Genomic DNA, 19,897 nt, shown 5'->3' with positions numbered 1-19,897 from the left:
GATTTCTTCCTCATGGCCGACTTGAGAGGTGAGTGAATGGCCACCTGCCATCCCGAATGAATCTAGTGGATGATTCTTTGGAAATCTCGCATACTACGGGTCCTTGGCGTATTTGAGCATCTGATTCCAATTCATCTATCTTTAGACAGCTGTGAGAGTTCCTCTTCTTCCGACTCCACTGAGGAGGACGGGAAGCACCGAAAGTGCAAAAGGATTCGAAAGAGTAAGAAGTGCAAGAAGAACGGTAGGGAAAAATGATCCAAGAAGAACAATTCCCAAAAAGAATCTTGAAAGCATAGAAAGCATTTTGACAGTTGTGACGAGGATACCTCGTCCTTGGACAGTTCGGATTCGGACGAATCAATGTTTGGAGCAAGGTGGAGACGAGGTTATAGATTGAGCCAGCTTGACTTTCTTGAGTAGGAGGAGGGGAAGACCAAATATTTTTAAAGAGTAAGCACTTAAATTTGACACTTTTTCGGGCTACAAGGACACCACGAAGCTCTTGCCTTCAATCCAACAGTTCAACATTGTTTTCTTGGGAGGGCGTTTTTTTGAACACTCTAAAGTACGACAAGCGTCTTCCTACTTGAAAGGCAATGCCGAGACTTGGTGGTTGACCCTACTTTTGTGAAAGGAAGCATCCACCACATGGTTAAAGTTCAAACGAGTTTTTACTCCTCATGGCTCGTTCGGATGACCAAAGAAGATACTCTTGACGATAATTGCCATAGATTTTGGGATACCTTTCTGCCTACTTGATCCTAGGAAAAAACTACCTTAAGCAGCCAGTTGAGCGGTTTATTGCGATTTGCGCAAGGAGATCCGTCGTTACTATTTGTAAATGAGTGCCTTATGGGTCACGCAAAGGAAGGATTTGGAATGCATGCGAGTACACTAGGGCCAAACCAACCAAATGGTAATAAGAAGAAGGGGAAGCAATAGAAAAAGAAACCATCGGGCTCTCGATTGTCAGCCGAGCAACGCACTGAATACTACAAGGAGGGCAAATGTTACTGGGCAGGAAGCAAGGGCACGTTCTTGCTATGTGTCCTAACAAAGCATCCAATGATCAGGCTGAGGACAACCGAGAGAGTTCCAAAGCGGCAGAAGAGCGAGCAAAGAAAGGAACGACCAAGGCATGACTGATTCCAGACTTTGTGGGGACCGACCCAGAACAGATGGATGAAAGAACGGAGCTCTGCAGACCGTGGGGCAAACTACGAGATTAGGAAGCCCTGATCTTCTTCGACGAAGGAGCCAAGGTCAACTTCATTTGGACTGAATTGGCGGCTTGACTTGGAATCACGTCTGAGGAAATGGGACCACTGACAGAGGTAGCTCTAGCGGCACGTGGACGGGATGTTGCCATTACACTTGTCATAGGTAAACTTTGCTTGCATTGTTGGGAGGGTATGTAGGGCAGGAGGACTTTTGCATCATGCCTTTGGAGGGTGTGACGTCCTCTTGAGAATCCCTTGGTACCATAAGAATGGTGTTGCAGGGCCAAGAAGGCAACATTGAAGAATGAGAAGAGTAGGGATATTATTCTTGATGTTAAATTGAAGGGTGAGTTTGCCCCACTTGTATCAGCTTCGGTCGTTTCAAAACTAATGAAATCCAATCTTTTTGTTTACTCGATCTACTGGAATGAGTTAAACAACAATAAAACGTCAAAAATGTCAGACCTAGAGAAGGAATGACAAGACTTTTTGCAAGCTAATGCCGATTGTTTCTCTAAGGGTTTGCTTGCAGAGTTACCTCCTCAGCGACGTGAAGATCACACGATTGATTTGATTCCCGACAGCACTCCACCGAACCGGCCACCTTACAAAGTAAGTAGAGCCCAGAATGAGGAAATTATGAACCAATTGAAAGAACTTCTGGAAAAGGATCTAATTCAGCCCAATACATCACCTTATTGTTTGCCAGTGTTGTTGGTACTAAAGAAAGATGGATCATGGAGAAAGTGCATTGACTAAGAGCTCTCAACAAAACCACCATCAAGAATAGGTTTTCAATGCCAAGGATTGATGATATGGATAGGTTACAGGGTTCCACATGCTTTAGTAGAATCGGCCTGAAAAGTGCCTATCATAAGTTCAAAATCGCTCATTAGATCAAGATCGCCCCTAGATATGTATACAAGACCGTGTTCAATATGTCCTTCCGATTGTACGAGTAATTGGTGATGCCTTTTGGTCTCACAAATGCTCTTGCAACAGTCAACAGGATGATGGAGAGGATTTTTTGAGAGTATCGGGCATCTGTGGGCACCTTTTTTGACGAAATAATCATATTGTCCAAGAGGGATGGGAGGCAGAGCAGAAACACCATCTACTCTAGGTTTTCGAGAATTTACGGCAACATAGATTGGTGGTTATTGGGAAAAAAGGCGAGTTTTTCTTGCCAGAGATACACTTTTTGGGACACATTGTCTCTTTTGAGGATGTAAAGATGGACCTCGCCAATGTTGAATTTATTAGGGATTGGCCAGGTTTGAAGAATGTACATGAAGTTCGTAGCTTCTTGGGCTTAATGTTCGCAATATGGGTGGTTCATTCGAAAGGTCACAGAGATTGCTTCTCCCCTACACATTTTGACTGGAAAAGGAGTGCCCTTTACATGGGGACCATCGGAAATTACCGCATTCAAGACTCTCAAGGAGAAGTTGACTCAACAACTGGTCTAGTGTTGTTTCTATTAGATTTGCAGAAACATTTTGAGGTTTAGTGCGATGTATGTGGTAGTCTCGAGGCGGTCTTAATGCAAGAGGGCCATGCTGTAGCTTACGAGAGAAGAATGTTCTCGCGACCATAGATGGTTGCACAGATCTATGAGAAGGAGCTTTTGCCACGCATACATGCTCTTACTCAATGGCGTCATTTTCTACTTGGAGCACATTTACAGTGTTAAGGGAAAGAACTTGGTGGCAGAATTATGTAGTATCCCAGAAGAAACTCTCGGATAAGCAGATAAGATGCGCACCATTTTGTCGCTGTTACATTTTCAAATCGTCCATGTTAAGGGAAAGAAGAACATGGTGGCAGACGTGTGGTCTTGGAAGACACATATATCAGCTGTCTCAGGGATTCACCTTCAGACTTTCGAGGATATAGTTGATTTGTACACGGCAAATCCGGATTTTGCAGACATCTTTTATCGGTTACAAAGTGGGGAGACAGATGTGGCTATGCTTCAAATGAAGGTTATTTAATGCGAAAGGCAGTGTTGTGTGTTACTTAGGGGTTGGGGAACAAGGTTCTGACGGAGTGTCATAGTGGGCATTGCCGCATTGAAACCACCTTGAGAGGTGTGGAGAAATATTTCTGTTGGCCAAGACTAAAAAACCATATGGACGAGTTTGTTCTCAATTGTGCGGTGTGTCAAAAGGTACACTTTGATCGGCACAAGGCACCTGGTCTCTTACAACCTTTACCCATTCCTAGCTGACCTTGGGAGAGTATAGCAATGGACTTCGTTTTTGAACTTCCCAAGACAGAGAATGGGCATGATGGCATTTGGACAATCATGGATTGATTCAGTAACCATACCCACTTTATTCCAGTAAAGAAAGCTGACCATTTGGCTAAGTTGTTTGTTTGGCAGATTTTCAGGTTGCATGGTATGTGTCACAAACTGCTGACGTGTCAAAGCCTAAAGAATGGCGCCAACTTACAGATGCCGGCTGAGGGGCCTGAACCCTAAGAAGAACAAGTAGCAGAAGCAGAAGAAGCTCTACCAACTTATGGGGACCCCGTCCGATGGGGCCCCAAGTGACAAAGGATTAAAATAAAGCAGGACCCACACACACACAAGACAATTGTGTAGCTGCTGATGACGTGGCAGCTTTCTGAAAATTACGTTGGCTGATGACGTGGCAGGTGTACGGATTTCTGTGATTTACGCTGGCAGCTTTTTGGCTTTGCTTTTGGACTAGAAGCTTTTGAGTTTGAAGGCTTTTCATTGTAATTGCATTTTAGGCCAAGGGCCTTTAAATATGAGGTTAGGGCTCATTCTCTGGTATGCTTTTTGGAGAAGGTGCAGAGTTTGGAGTACCGGCTTGTACTGTCACAAAGTGATGACGTGTCTGCCCTAGAGCATGCGGGAAACCTTTGAAAACCCTAATTCTGGAAACCCTAACCCTAAAACCTGCAAACCCTAAAATCTGCCAAAACCCCTAAAAACAGCAGAAAACCCTAACCCTAAAAGGGCAGCCGGCTGAATCCCCGGGAAAAGCGTTGACATGATGATGTGGCACCGTACGGAACTTTCCGGAATTTGCGTTGGCTGAATTGCGTGGCTGCTTTTTGGCTCTACGCAATTTGAGATAGAAAGAGAGAGAGAGAATATTTGCTTTATTTTTCTAAAGTTCAAGAGAGCTTGACAGAGGAAAAGAGCCTTTGCTTTTATTTTTAGGCTTTTGATCTGAAGCTTATGGGGCTCTACTTTTGGCATCCCTTGTAATTTAAATATGTGGTTTGGGCTCCCACTCTGCATATGGATGCAGAGTGTGAGTGTGAGACCCAAACCACTCTTGTACTTTGAACACTGATTAATACATAAAGAAATATCGAAAGGGACTCCAATCTTTGGGGCCAATATCTCTAGGCACGGAACTCGGCCGGGCCAGTGCAAATCTATTGTGAACTGTGAACTGTTTTGAAGTGGTTATTTGGTGCTGTCGTGATTGATTCTTGACATGGAGTGTCCAAGTCTGTTACAGCGGTATCAGACTCCCCCAGGCCCCTGTATCCGGAGATGCGGGCAGGGATCACAACGAAGATTCCGGCAGAGAGTATGGCCCGCCTCGGCCTACTCAAGCAGGGCAACGAGAGATGAAGCGTCGTCAATTGATCGGCGATGCAACAAAGATGATGCTCAGTTTTACGAAGGACCCGAAATTGGCAAAATGTATGATCGAGACTTCTTTTTAGGAAGTGCACGAGCAGTGGCACAAAACCACACCACCACCCCCGAAACCCACTCTCAAGAAACCTTATGCTCACAAGAAATATTCAAAGAAGGAATTAGAAGAGGTGGTTGATGCACGGATTGCTCAGCTTTTTGACGCGCAAAGCAAAGCTAAAAAGCACGGCAAAAAGCAAAAGAAAGGCACTGAGTTCCGGGTTATTTGGGTCGTTAGTTGACATTTGACAAAGCAAAGAAACAGAAGAAGCGTCTTCTATTTGAAGAAGTACCCAGTTCTTCTTCTTCTTCTTCTGACAGTTCTTCTAGCTCTTCAGATTCGAGCGAAGAAGACAGAAAAGGCAAAAAGCGAAGCAAGAAACAACGCTTCGAAAAGGGCAAGAAAAAGGCAAAGAAGTCTAAATCTCGCCTAGTGAGTGACAGTTCTACAGAGGACTCGTGTACAGACAGTTCAGAGTCTGATGACGCAACTTTTATGCGAACAAGAAGAATTTTTATAAAGCCAACCAGTATGACTTTCTGGAAGATAAAAGCAAGAAAGTCCGAGAGTTTAAGGAAGGTGGACAGTCGATCAAATTTGACACTTTTTCAGGATACAAAGATGCTTCGAAGGCTTTGTCTTTTATACAACAGTTTGACATCGCTTTCCCGGGAGGACGCTACTCAGAGCACTCCAAGATTCGGAGAGCTGCCTCTTATTTTAAGGGGAATGCTCGAACTTGGTGGTCCACGCTTCTTTTAAACAAGACTGCGCCAGTTAAATGGCTGAAATTTAAGAAGCTTTTCATTTCTTCTTGGTTGACTCAAGAGTATGAATGCGATATACGAGCGGCTTGGAACCATCTTCGGACGATCAAGAGAGATACAGTGGATGCTATTTGCGAGAGATTCTGGAGCTCTTTTCTACCCGCCTCTTCATTCAAGAAGATCTCGTTCAGAGAATAGATTGAGCGGTTTACCTTGGGTCTACCTACAGAGATTTGAGACCATTGCTTGGAACAGAAGTCAGCTTCTATTCAAGAGTTGATGAGTCATGCGAAGCGGGGTTTTGCCATTCACTATGGCAGTCTGACCTACCACACCGATGAGGTCATGACACAACGGGCCGAACAGACTTCAGCGAATAAAAGTAGAAAGAGAAAGAGAAACCCAGAAAGAAGGATGCACGACCCAAGCTTACTCCTGAGGAGAGAGCTCGCTTCATCAGAGAGGGGAAGTGCTTTGGATGCGGGGAACATGGACATATCTCCGCGAAGTGCCCTAACAAGGCACCGAATGAACAAGACGAAGAAAGGCTTGAAAGTTCTAAAGCAGCTGAGAGACATGGCAGAAAAGGCAGATAAAATGCAGAACTGGTATCACATGGCGTGGGACCTGAACCGAATCAAATGAAAGTACAAACTTTTCCATTTTTGGAGCAAAGTGAAGGATTAGGAAGCTCTTTTGAAGGAGCCAAAGGCCTACTTCTTTTCACTTGGAATTGGCGCTCGATTTGGAACTACGCTCGATAGGTTGAGGCCACAGACAGAGGTAGTTCGAGTGGCACCCGGACGGGATGTTGCCATTACACCGAGCATTGGCAAACGTCGTTTGCAATGACAGGGGTGTTCAGGCCACGCGAGTGACGTTCTACTTGAAATCCCTTGGTACCACAAGAACTACACCGTGGTTGACTACCGGGCTGAGAAAGCGACTTTGACAAAAGAAGGGCTCAGAGATTGTACTTGATGAACTTCAGTTTCTTTACTCATTCTTTTGGGAGAGAACTGAACGATGGTTAAAGGTCGAATATGTTTTGACCTGAAAATAAGAACGCCAAGATTTTTCTCCACACTCTTGCCGATTGCTTTTTAGGGGGCCTGAGGATCATACCATTGATTTGATACGTGGAAGCACGCCACCCGAACCGGCCACCTTACCGGGTGAGCCGAGCATAGAATGAAGAGATTATGAACCAAGTGAAAGACCTCTTGGAAAAAGGGTCTTGTCCAGCCTAGTACTTCACCGTATTGCTCTCCAATGTTGGTTTTGAAGAAAGACGGATCTTGAAGAATGTACATCGATTATAGAGGTCTCGACAAAATCACCATCAAGAACAGATTTCCGATTCCTAGGATCGAGATATACTCGACAGATTACATGGATCCTCGCGTTTTAGCAGGATTAATTGAAGAGTGGATATCATCAGATCACGTCTACAAGACAGCTTTTCGGACGACTTTTGGGTTATTTGAGTTTTTGGTGATGCCTTTTGGCTTAACCAATGCTCCTGTGACATTTAACCGAATGATGGACATGATTTTTCGAGAGTACAGGCTATTTGTTGGCACTTTTCCTTGACGATATCATTGTTTTCTCCAAGAATGAGGCAGAACACAGAGATCATCTACTTCAATTCTTTCAGGCATTATGAGATCACAAGTTAGTGATTAATGCAAAGAAAAGCGAATTTTTTTCCTACCAGATATACACTTTTTTGGGACACATTGTCTCAGCAACAGGAGTGCAAATGGTTACGGCCAAGATAGAGACTATCCGTGATTGGCCCAATTTGAAGAATGTCCATGAAGTTAGAAGCTTCTTGGGACTCTGTTAGTACTACAGGCGGTTCATTCAAAAGTTTGCAGAGGTTGCTTCCCCTTTGCATATCTTGACACAGAAAGGAGTCCCTTTCTCGTGGGGGACCCATAGAGGTGATTGTCTTTCAGACATTGAAAGAGAAATTGACTACGGGACCAGTTTTGACTTTGCCGGACTTGCAGAAGTCATTTAAAGTATATTGTGATGCTTGTGGTCGTAGTCTGGGTGCGGTCTTAATGCAAGAAGGCCATAGCATTGCTTACGAGAGCCAATTGTTCTCAAGGCCGGAGATGACAACACAGGTTTATGAGAAAGAGCTTTTGGGGGTTATCCATGCTCTTACTCAGTGGTGGCATTACCTACTCGGAGCGGGTTTTACTGTCTTTACAGACCATCAGAGTTTGTGCTACTTCTTGTCACAAAAGCAGCTAATGGAAAAGCAGATGTGGTGGGCAAACATCTTGTCACAGTTCCACTTCCAGATTTTCCATGTGCAGGGTCAGAAGAATGTGATGGCAGATGCTTTGTCTCGGAAGCCATTGGTTCTCGCAATTTCCGCGATGCATCATAGGAGCTTCGTGGATATGGTCGACCAGTATGCCACAGATACAGATCTTGCAGACATTTTCACACGGATATGGGATTGGGATACAGTAGCGGGATATTCCATTCGGAATGGCTACTTGATGAGAAAAACTATGTTGTGTGTTACACAGCCGTTGAGGGAAAAGGTTATGGCTGAATGCCACTGTCCACTTTTTACGGGTCACCGCGGCATTGCTACCACCATGAAAGGGGTAGAGAGATACTTCTTTTGGCCGAGACTCAAAAAGGATGTGGGAGAGTTTGTGCACAGTTGCTTAGTATGCCAGAAGGTCAAGTTTGACAGGCATAAAGCACAGGGATTGTTACAGCCTTTACCCATATCCACCCGCTCCTGGGAAAGTATTGCAATGGATTTCATTTTTGATCTCCCAAGAACACAGAGTGGTCACGATGGTATCTGGACTGTTATTGACAGATTTAGCAAACAGGCTCATTTCATTCTAGTGAAAAAAATAGTCAAGCCGGATCACTTAGCGAGACTGTTTGTGGCCCAGATTTTCAGATTACATGGCATGCCTGAGACGATTGTCTCCGACAGAGACCCCAGATTTACGAGTTTGTTTTGGAAGGCAATTTGGGAGAACATTGGCACGCGGTTGCAGTTCTCGTCATCGTTCCACCCGCAGACTGACGGGCAATCTGAGATTCCCAATTCAGTGGTTCTAGATTTATTGAAGTTTTATATCTCGGATCAGACGATTCAATGGGAAAAGAACTATTCTGGGGCATGCTCTGAGAATGTCGCCTCCGACCTGGCTGTGTGTGTGGGTATGCCTCTGATGACATGCAATGTTTCAGTCAGTGATGTGGTGCACTGCTCCACCGAGAGGCCAGGACCAGCTGTGCATAGACGTCTATAGATCTCCTCTGTATAATCTGAGTCAGTCTTTGGTGTAAATGTAGAACGGGTATGTGACCTGCTTCCTGATGTCTGGGTTTTTTTTTTTTTTTTTTCCCGAGAAAAAGATCCTTCTATTAGTTAATGAAAACTGCCCATAGGGCTACATCCACCTCTGCAGGAGAGGGCTACAACAAGCATGATGGGGAGACTCTCCCAATGAAAAAACAGCATATATACAATGGGGCTAAATCAAGAGATGGGAGGAGGGAAAAGCCACACAGGTGGAGAGTAGTGCCATCTGAGCACCCCCTAGACCATGGTGTAAAAAGGCCCAGGGCGCCAGAGTCGAAGGAAAGCCTCTTGGTGCTCCCGCATGTGGTCGGAGCTGCCCTGTAGTCCCTCAAGCTGTCCTCTGAGAGTATGGATCAGCTCTAGCCAAAAGTCACGAACAGTCTCTGCTGGTGGCACAGGGCGAGCCTCAAAGATGCGGAAACAGCGGGTCCGCCAGATGAACCAGAGAGCTAAGCCGCTGCTGAGCTCCCAACACTCCTCCCTCTCACTGCTCCACTCCTGTGGAGTAAGATTTGTAACAGGCTGGAGTGTAGGTTGCCCCCCCTGTATCACTATCATCCTGCTGGTGGAAGATAGCTCAAACTGAAGTGCCGGGCCCGTGAGGGTGGACCAAGCTGCTGCCCCCCAAGTGTACTGTCGAGCCGTGGAGAGGGCAGGCATCAGCTGAAGAACTCGTAGCCACACATGTTGGGCCGAGGGACAGTCCCAAAGACAGTGACGCTGACTCTCCACCAACTTGTCACAGGCTGTATATGCGGCTGAGAGACCACTATGCACAAGCCAGCTCCCAACTGCTGTGGCTCTGTGTGCAACCAACCACTGGAACAAAGTGACGTGCCTCGGCTGTCTGGAGTTCCACAGCCTCTGCCAAAAAGCTGCCAAGAACTCAACTGTGAGGCCCTCCTCCTGCCAATGACGTGCTGCAGCGGGGCGGGCCTCTCTCTGCGCTGCAAGTATATGACGTCCTAGCCGAACAGTGTATTGAAAGAAAGGGACTCCTGGGCGGTCTGCAGAAGAGAAGGTGTCCCTCCATAGCCACTCACCAGGATCCCACTGCACTCGTGCCAATGGACAGCACTCCCAAGCTCATAGCCTCCAGTGCCCTGTCTCAAGAGCTGCTGGGTCAGGGTCTATGACGCAAGTCCTCCCACAGATGCCCACAACACGGATCCTCTGGAAGCAGCACTCTGCTACCTGCGGGGCCTCTACTGCAACTCGTTGTAATCGTCCCCCACCTTGAAGCTCGAAGAACAGGGCTGGGACAGTCTCTGAACAGGCCCTGACTGAGATGAGAACCTCCAGTCGTGTGAAGGCTCCCATCCATCGGGGTGCTACTGGCTCGAGAGGTGTGAGCCACTCAACGGGAAGTGACTCTGAGATGTCCTGACACATGCTCTGAACCCCTCTCATGCCCTGTAGCTGGACAGCATGTACCTCCTCTGACAGACCTGTGAACTCTAGCCAGTCACCTAGAGAGCGCGCTGGACCTGCTGCCATGGGACCCCAAGAAACATGAGGCCTACTCCCAACCAAGTGGCCTCTCTGGGTGCTAACCATGGGGTTCCAGACGAGGGGCTGCCGTAGGTGCTCCTCTGTGCATGTCGGCTGTCTCTGCTCTAGGCCACGCCGTAAGAGCTCCCAAGAACGAAGCAAACTCACAGCGAATCGGTCCTCCAGTCTCCTGCTCAAACCAACTCGGCGCAACTTTGTGAAGATTCATCTGGTCGAAAGTTGCCAAGGTCCTCCTGACTGAGGCACCCTGGCACGAAGCCTTTGCAGCAAGAACTCCTTCCAGGGCTCCTCGCCTGGAAGAAGTCCTCTGACGACGAACTTCCCAAGAAGGGCTCTGCTCTGCTGTGCTGGATCAATGATCCCAAGCCCTCCCTGAGAGCAAGGGAGTGTGATGACCGACCAAGCCACCTTGGCTCGGGCAATCTGAGTGTCGCGTCCTGACCAAAGGAAGTTCCTGATCAACCTCTCTACCTGGCTGATACAAGAACTCGAGAAGATCCAGCAAGAAGTGATGTACCACATAGTTGCCAACAACACCTGGTTGGCAACTACTACTCTACCAGCCAGCGAAAGTCGTGCTGAGCTTCAATGTAACAGCTTTCTCTTGATGGACAGGAGAAGCGGAGCAATCTGTTGCTCGGGGGACAAATCCAAACCAACCTGACAACCCAAGTATCGAACTGCAGTCCCTGGAGGAATCCACCTGAAACCCTCTCCTGGCATCCACTCTGGCACAGGAGCACTGCCAACTGAGAAAGCCACTGTCTTTCTCCAGTTGATCAGTGCGCTCGATGCACAGCAGAAGGTCTCCAGAGCCTGCCCACACCTGTGTAGATTGGCCTCCTGGCCCTCTAAGTACAAGGCTGAATCGTCGGTAAACTCAGCATCCAGAAGCTCATCTCCCCGTATAGGGAGTGCTAAGCCCCTCAAACCAACCTGCTGTGACACCAAAAATCTGCTCATCGCCTCCGCATAGAAAAGAAAGAGAAAGGGGGCAAGAGGACAACCCTGTCTGACCGATCGTGTGAGCATGAAGCGCTCACCTCTACCTTCTGCCAAAAGCACCTGACTGTGAGCCTGTCTGTACAAAGCTGACACCCCTTTGATCCAAGCATCTGAAAAGCCTATCCTGCGAAGCGTGCCCTCTAGAAAGTCCCAGTCAACTCTGTCGTATGCCTTCTCAAAATCGAGAAGAAGAATCACAAGGTCCTCCCCACGGAGACGTGCCAGGGCAGAAGCCTCCCAGAAAGTGAAGATGTTGTCAAGGATACTACGTTCCTTGACAAAACCTGTCTGAGTCCCATGAATAAGGCTCTCCAAAGTGGCTGAATCCTCAAACTCAGAGCCTTGGCATGAATTTTGTAGGCTGAGTTGAGGATGGTGATAGGGCGCCACTGTCGAATCTCATCCAAGGAGCCACCCTCCTTTGGAATGAGGTACATGAGGCCCTCACTCATGCTATCCGGCATCACTCCTGTGTGCAGAATGTACTGAAAGGCACTACAAAGATCTGGGCCAAGCAAGTCCCAGTACTCCAAGAAGAAGCTGGGAGTCAGCCCATCCTCACCGGGACAGCTACCACGAGGAAGGGCCCTAAGAGCCGTGTGCAGCTCCTCAAGCTGAAGAGGTATCTCTAGCCTCTGGCGCATCTCCTCAGTCACAAGACAAGGCATCTGCGCCCAAACCTGCTCCTTGCATGCATCCTGTCTCTCTGACTGAGGCTCAGCCGACAGTAGCTCACGGTAAAAGTCAGTAGCAACTGCACGCATATCCTCAGGCTCACAAACAACTGACCCATCGGGTCTCCTCAGCTGTTTGACCTTGGCATGCGAGTGCCGAGGTCCCACTGTCTCAAAAAAAAGCACCTGTCACTCTGTCACCTACCTGAGTCCACTGAGATGCCTGTCGGTGAAAGGCAAACTCATGGCGCCTCTCCTCTGTGCAAGCAAGCTCCTGTCAAGCCTGCTGTAGTTGCTCCTCCAACCATGGACTGTCTGGATGCTGCTCCTGCATCCTCTGTAGTGAAGCAATGCCTCGTCTGAGACGCTGCTCCTCCTCTCTCTCTGCAGCCCGTCGAGCCAAAGACTCCTGGAGAAAGAAGTGGCTCAGTTGAGCTAGGCCTGAGGCCACTCTGTCTGCCGGTAGAGCCTGGCTGTCCATGCCCTCTGTCCAAAGAGCCTCGACCCTCTCTCTGAGTGCTGAGTCCAACAAGACCTGCTCTGGGATGCAAAGCATCGTGCTCCCACTCCTCTGCCTGTCTGCCACTGTGAGGATCACTGGTGCATGGTCCGAGAAGGATGTCCCTGCCAGGATGCCCACTGATACCCCCATGTCACTGAAGTGGTCATTAGTGTAGAAGCGATCTATCCGCGATAGATTCACTCCTCCCACTCTGCGGTCCAATCTAGAGAAGGCAAGACTCTCTGAAGGCCTCACAAAGCCTGAATGCTGCCATGTATCCGAGACCCTCAAAGTCATACACAACCTCTCCCAAGTTGCTAACTCGACTCGATGCACAGTAGCATGGCTGCCTTTGATCCTGTCAGAGGGGTCCTCCAACATGTTGAAGTCCCCTCCTACACACCAATGGTCAACCTGTGGCAGAGACTCAACAATCTATGACCAAAACTCTGCACGAGCACTCGCCACATTGGGCGCATAAATGTTCAGGAAGCCCACAAGGTCACCCTGAACCTGCAGAGTGATCCACTGAGCCCTACCTGGCACAATAATCGCTCTGCCCACAATGGCCTGCTGTAGTGAGTCCGCAATAGTCATACATACCTCACCCTGGATGCCTCCAGGTCCAAAAGCAGCTGACCAAAAGGTATCATAACGTCCACGCAAAATTTGACCACATCGCCGAATGCGGCTCTCAGACAAATGGTGCTCTTGAAGCATAAGGAGATCAACCTCTCCTCCCACAAGGCAACGCTGCAGCTCCTGACGCAATCGGCCCCGCTGTCGCTGAAACTGGGGCCCACCTAATCCCTGCACATTCCACGAGACGATCCTCATGGGGAGCGAGAGAGAATAGATGCTGCCGCAGCAGCAAGACGGGCTATCTTCGAGGCAGGCTTGGATGGGGAGTAATCCGCATCCGAGCGTCCTCTAGATAGGCGAGCTTGTAGTGAGTGTCTGGCCCAAGCCCAAGCAGAGCAAGCCATGCATAAAGCAACCTCCTCTGTCCAGGAGTCCTCATGTATGTATACATAGCAAGGCAAACACTGCGTATCAGCAAAAAAGTATACCACAATGTGCCTACATCCTGCTGAGTCTGGGGGTGTCACCGCAAACTTGGCCAGTGGTCACAAAGTCTGTAGCAAATCTGTAACTCCAAGTTCTCCCATGTGGTGAGAGAACTCGAGAACCTGTGTATGCAACCATCCCTCCACTGAGTCGAGGGACCACTCTATCTCGGTCCTACCACAGAGGGGAAAGGAGAAACCAACTGCCGAGTCCAAGGCCTTTGTTCCCCTAGCGGCGAGGAACAGAGCGTGGACCCTGAAGCAGGCTGCCTCGTGGTCTGCTGCGGAATCGTCGAGAAAGCGAGTGAATCCGTAATCGAAGAAATCCCAGCGGCGTCGGAGGTCAATGCTCGCCAGACCATGAGGGATAGCTGCAAGGGAAGATGTCTGAATCTGCAGAGGGGGCCGCAAGAAGGGCTGACCCTTTCTCGTTAGGCGACTCGTGGCAAAAGCACTGCCAAGAGATCTCCTAGCCGCCGGCGAGGGACCAGTCTCTTGGGTCGACTGAGGTACTGGAGCAGGAGCAGGGGGTGGCGGAGGAGAAGAGAAGCGGGGTGGGGCTACAGAGACAGAGGGGCGAGGTGGGGAGTGGGCGGGAGTAGAGGGCGGAGGAGGGGATGAGGAGGAAGAGGAGAGATCTGGAGGTGGGAAGGCTGGCGAGGGTGAAGCGGACGTGGAGGCTGGCGTAGGGGACTCCTCCTGCTCAAGAGGACCAAAGCGGTTCCCCGTGGGAACCCACTGCTGCTGAGTATGCACCTGAGGGCCACTTTGCGTGCCAGGCTGTCGTTGTGGCCCGTGGCGTCGACGGCCACGGGCCTGCTGCCACCCCTCCTCCGCTGGAGCCTCAGGCTCGGAGGGTGGCTCAGAATTTGTGCGTTGTGTCGCTGGCTGAGGTTGCGGCCCAGCCTTGGTAGGCTGGGGCTGAGGCTGAGGTGCAGGTCGTGGCCTCCTCCGTGGACAGGCCTTCGCTAGGTGGCCCTTCTGTCTGCAAATGAAGCACTGGTTCGGGAGACCCGAGTACTCCACACTCTGTCGAAACCAACCCCCACTCACCCGAGGCAAGAGGATGACCTTCGGGAGCGTGTGGGTATCTCTGACCAAAACTCGAACTGAAGGGATGCCAGCCGCCTTGGCAGCTACTGATGCTGCCGTACAAGGTGTCTCCAGAACAGTCCCGATGGCGGAGCCAATCCTGGAGAGAAGTGGAAGGTACTCCCTCCATAAACCCGGAAAGCAGACTGAGATTGGGATGTCTGCCTCCTCTACTAGCACATCCGAAGTCGGGTCAAAACCATGTCGCCACTGTCGAAAGTGGGCGCGTGATGCTCGGATAGCCAGTGGACTCATAGCTATGACCTTGGAGGCCATCTCAGAAGTCTCGAACTCGATCTGGTAGTACCCCCGTCCGAGGATCTGAACATCCAAAATCTTGCCCACCTTTGCGAGAAGGCGGGCCTGGAGAAGGTCTCGCAGCTCTCCTGTGCTAGGACGGGTGCCGAGAACCTTGCAGATGACAGAAGTCGCCTGCAAGCGCTCTACCTCTGCGGCAAGGCTCGCTTGCTCTGTCGGCGAAAGAGCAAGTTGAATGGTGGGCTCAGCGGGGTCGGGCGAGGGGGCTTCAGGCGAGTCCCTCTGTGGCGGAGCTGGAGCCTCCATCTGTGTCTACTGCTGAGTCGAAGAGGCGGACGGAGAAGAACAATTTGCAACCGAGGACGCCGAACACTTGTCCGAAGAACAAATGTTGCAGAGCTAGGCGCAAAGAAACCTTCGGGGATAATGTGGACCGGGGGGGGGGGGGGGCTAGGGGGGGAGGGCGGCGGGCAGCAAGGGGCAGCAGGTGGCGGGCAGGGCTGGGAGGGGGAGACAGCGCAAGGCGGGAGGGGGTGGGGGATGCAGTGCGAGGGCGAGGGGGGCTGATGGCAGCGCGAGGGCGAGAGAGAGAAGGGGGGTGATTGGAGGCGATGGCGCAAGAGGGGGGGGAGCGTGCAGCAGCAGCGAGCCCTTTTTTTCTTTCTTGATGTCTGGGTTGTACTATACTGAAATGAAACAGACAATGTCAAAAGAGCATGATCCACTGCTGCGCCCACTGGTCTGGCTCCCACTATGAAATCCGGAATACAAGGAATAAAGCTCGGCTGTGCCATAGCATGGTCCACTGTACTGGCCTCGTGTCTGTGTGGAAAGCATGTGAAATCGGCTGCTCCAAGAAATCGCTGTAAGCCATTGAGTATGGCTAACCCATGTGTAGTCGTCATCTCCGTGAGGTATCTCCCATACTTTGTGTGCTCTCTGTCATGTGAGCATCTGTCAAGCCCCAACTCACCCACATCCAGCTCTCTAAGCATCTCATGTGAAGTGTCGTAGAAGACTGTCTGAGAGTTGCCCGTTCGGGCATTGAAGTCCCCTAGGAGGATGATATCACCATTCCTAGAAAACTCCCATATATCATCATCTAGTATAGAGAAAGGTGACTGTCCTCTGGATGCAGCATATACTGATGTTATTGGGGGGAAGTAGCATATGGCAATGTATAGAAATCGTCCAGTGTGAGCTTTCAGCCTCACCCACATGTATCTAGCATGATCATCTCTCCGTACAAAATGTAGTAGTGGGTGTAACTCCTCCCTAAATAGCACTGCTACTCCTCCTGAACTTCTACTCCCATGCTCAAATCTCGCGATTGTCCTGTGGGCCGTCTCCCATTTGTATCCCACCACATGTGGCATAAGCTGTCCAAGGGCCCGATGAGTCTCTGAGAAGAAAACAATGTCCCTGTCTCTAAAATTGTCCTCAAAGGCACCAACGTTCAACCTCATAGATCCATTACAATTCCAAGTAGCCATCTTTATTGTGGTCCCATAGGTCTCACACCGTCATGTAGAGCGCCGCTCTACAATCACCACCCGACCATCTCTGTAAAAGGCCATCTTTCCCTTCTCCCCTACCGCCATAATCTCTGGCATTACCTCTCTCATATGCGCAAGCTGTGAGAGAGTGAGATCATCACCGAGGAAAATACCTCTCTTCTTGAGAGTAGGCCTCTTTCTTAAGAATTCCTTCTTCTCTTCCAAGGAGGGGAAGCGTAGTATGAGAGTTCTTCCTTTTGAAGATTCTCTTGGGCCATCACTCTTCTTGCCTACTCTCCATGCCTTTGTATGTGAAGGCTTGTCCACCCCCATCATGGATGTGAGGCTTGTGACCTCTTTTTCCACATTGTTTATGTTCTTGAGGCCGGTTACCCTCACATGTAGAGCTCGCATCCTCCTCCTTTGTTCCTCTTCGAGGGTCATGTTAATAAGAGTGAGTGTACAAGGAGCTTTCTTACCTTTCCCTTTCTTGGCAACCTCAATCCATTTTTCGGCCTCCTCTACTTGCTGCGGAGATGACCGCGGCCCATGACTTCTTCTCCTCACCTTCCTTGATAACCCGTATTTCTTCCGTCATGGTATTCAATTCTTCCGTCCAGAATTTCGCCTTCTTTGAGCCGCCCGTTTTTTGGTTGTAGATTTCGGATGATGGAATCTTGGATGACCACTTTCTCCTCGAGCGAAGCGATCCTCCTATGCATGCCATCTCTTTCTTCGGTCCATCTTTGAAGAATAGTGCTCCTCTCCTTCCTCCACTCTTCCATTTCGTTTCTCCATTCTCTCATTTTCTTCTCTATTGCCGACATCCTCTTCCCTATCCGCATGAAAGAGACTTTGTGGGCAGCCGGCGAGGGATGCGTCTTCTTACACGTGGGGGAAGCCGTTGGCACTTCGCCCATGCTTTCCATGAGAGAGAGAGATAGATAGATTGATTGAATTATCGTCCACGGAGGTCAGATATGATCCATGGGACCAAAAACAAAACATTACAATAGCTTCTTCTAAGTGAATGCATCAAATACATATCAGTTTAGGACTGAGAGTCCATCAAGAAGGTAAACAAAAAGAAAAGAAAACCTAAGGGGGATCAAGTGCGGAGAGGGCTGGTTTGGGATTTCGAAATTCTTGGATGATGGCTTTCCCGCCTCTATGGACTGCCCATTTCCCATGCGTGCGAGCTTCATGCATCTTCTTGAGTTCGCTTGATTTGATCTTGAGTTGAGCCATTGTCAATTCTTGGGCAATCCAAAGCTTTGTGCCCTTCAAGAGCCGAGATTGGCGTAGCAACTTGAAAGTGAGGATACATTGCTTGGGTGGCACCTGCTTGTGTGTGTCGTTGATCCAGGAAACAGTTTCGGGCTTAATGTTAATTGGTTGAAGAATGTCATTAAGCTTGATGGTTGCTTCTTCTAAACTGTCCTCGTCTGTGCACCATGGTGGGTCAAGTCCCCCCAATCCTGACTTTGAGCCTAAAAGACTCTTGAAGTCGGCACTCTTGTATGACTGCTTGTATCTCAGTGTTAATCTTCTGATGTGCTACCTCGTGGGCTCCTTTCTCAATGGCCATGATAGTCTCGGTGAGGGAAACCTTGCCTTTGTCTACTTCAGCAAGCATAGCCTGGCTCTCCGATTCCTTCCCATCTTCAAGTTTGCGCAAGCACTCCTTTAGAGAGAGAGAGAGAGAGAGAGAGAGAGAGAGAGAGAGAGAGAGTGAGACTAAAACAACAAAAGAAAGCAAGAAACGCTTGTGAAACCTTAAAAAACAGTAAAATACAGATTTGAAACCCTTAAAACAGCAAAAAACAGTGGCAAAACCCAAAAAAACAGCGAAAAAACCGTGATGAAACTCTAAAAACAGCCAAAAAGTAATTTCGAAATCCAAAAAACAGCAAAGAAGAAGTGACGAAACCCTAAATACAGTGAGAGACCCGAGAGAGAGAGAGAGAGAGAGAGAGAGAGAGAGAACTCTAGCAGCGTACCTTGTGCTCCTTGCTCGAGTCTCCTTGCGCTGCTACTATCAGCAATGATTCTTTGTCCATGCAGATTTCAGGGGGAGAGAGAGAGAGAGAGAGAGAGAGAGAGAGAGAGAGAGAGAGAGAGAATTGATCCTTTGTCCATGCAGATTTCAGGGAGGTTTTTCCCTTTGGTTTTTTTCATCTTGGTGGAGATGAAGTAAACACAGGTTTTGTAGCTTATAAGCTAAGGAAACCTTTTACTAATTTAAAATGTATTTTTTAGTGAGCAGCAAATTCACATATTTAAACTTCCTCTAACTTATGATTTTTGGACAGATTGTTGGAATAATACTGCTCAAATCAAACAATGGTTGGGAAAATACGATGTTCAACACATTCATGAGCGTAACATGTTAAAATCAAGTCCGTGTTGTTCGTATGTAAATTTAAACAGCTCTTTATTTTATTGACAGGCTTGAGGAGCAAGACCTGACACCACATGAAGCTTACGTGTATTTTGTATTGCGTGCTCAACAATTAGCATTGTCCCATGGTTGGGAGCCAGTCAATTGGTGAGTTTTGTGGATTTTGGGTTTTTTTTTCCCTTCAAGAACGAAGCACAAGGATGTAAATTGATGCTTTGGGTTTCGATTTTCTCTTTGTACTCTCCGTGCTTCAAATCTTGTGTGCTGAACGGTGATTGTGAATGCAATGTGTTGATTTAATATGACCAAGGTCTCCACAATTGTAGCTGGTTGCAATGAACCTTCTTCCATCAACATACAACTTCCACGTCTATTATTTGCAATGGCAGGAGATATATATGGTTGAGTATCTACTTACCTGCTGGTGGTGGTTGCATACCTCTACAATAACAGCAATACTCATCCTTGCCCTCTTTAACACTTAGAGATCTTACAATCTACTCAGCATAGACTTCAAGTTAAGCTGCATTTGATTTGCATCCAGTGGCCTTTGAGCCATGCACTCACAATGCCCTCCATTAGCTTGGCTAATTTTGCGCCTATGCTCTGCTGAACCTTAGCGTGAACTATCTACTGCTGCAATAGAGGCTTATCACCTGCTGTCACACGCTGCCCACTCATACAAGCCCGAATACAAGGTAGGAACACTGTGGGACTGCACTGCGGCAATTTGTTGAATGTATGAAGTGAGTACACAGAGGGAGAACATTTCAGGTTTTCTGCCATAATCAAGCAGTCCCCCTTACTTCCCCACTCGTGCAGAAATCTGATGTATCAATTTTTTGTGCATTTTTACTAAAAA

At 48.6% G+C, this 19,897-nt stretch overlaps 1 protein-coding gene across 2 annotated transcripts in view; it reads left to right on the top strand.

Annotated features, from left to right (window-relative positions):
* Window positions 1-19,897, top strand: part of LOC147445045 (beta-hexosaminidase 1-like) — a 155,413-nt gene that overhangs the window by 53,276 nt on the left and 82,240 nt on the right. For both annotated transcript variants that reach the window (XM_086527522.1, XM_086527521.1), the window contains 3 exons: window positions 18,778-18,837; window positions 18,947-18,980; window positions 19,084-19,182. In XM_086527522.1, coding sequence (XP_086383648.1) covers window positions 18,778-18,837; window positions 18,947-18,980; window positions 19,084-19,182 — 193 coding nt within the window. The remainder of the gene's footprint in view (window positions 1-18,777; window positions 18,838-18,946; window positions 18,981-19,083; window positions 19,183-19,897) is intronic.

Source organism: Adiantum capillus-veneris, chromosome 13, assembly GCF_014529385.1.
Source record: "Adiantum capillus-veneris isolate H3 chromosome 13, ASM1452938v2, whole genome shotgun sequence".
Classification (NCBI taxonomy): domain Eukaryota; kingdom Viridiplantae; phylum Streptophyta; class Polypodiopsida; order Polypodiales; family Pteridaceae; genus Adiantum; species Adiantum capillus-veneris.
The sequence above is the reverse complement of the archived record's forward strand: the minus strand, read 5'-3'. Positions and strand labels throughout refer to the sequence as shown.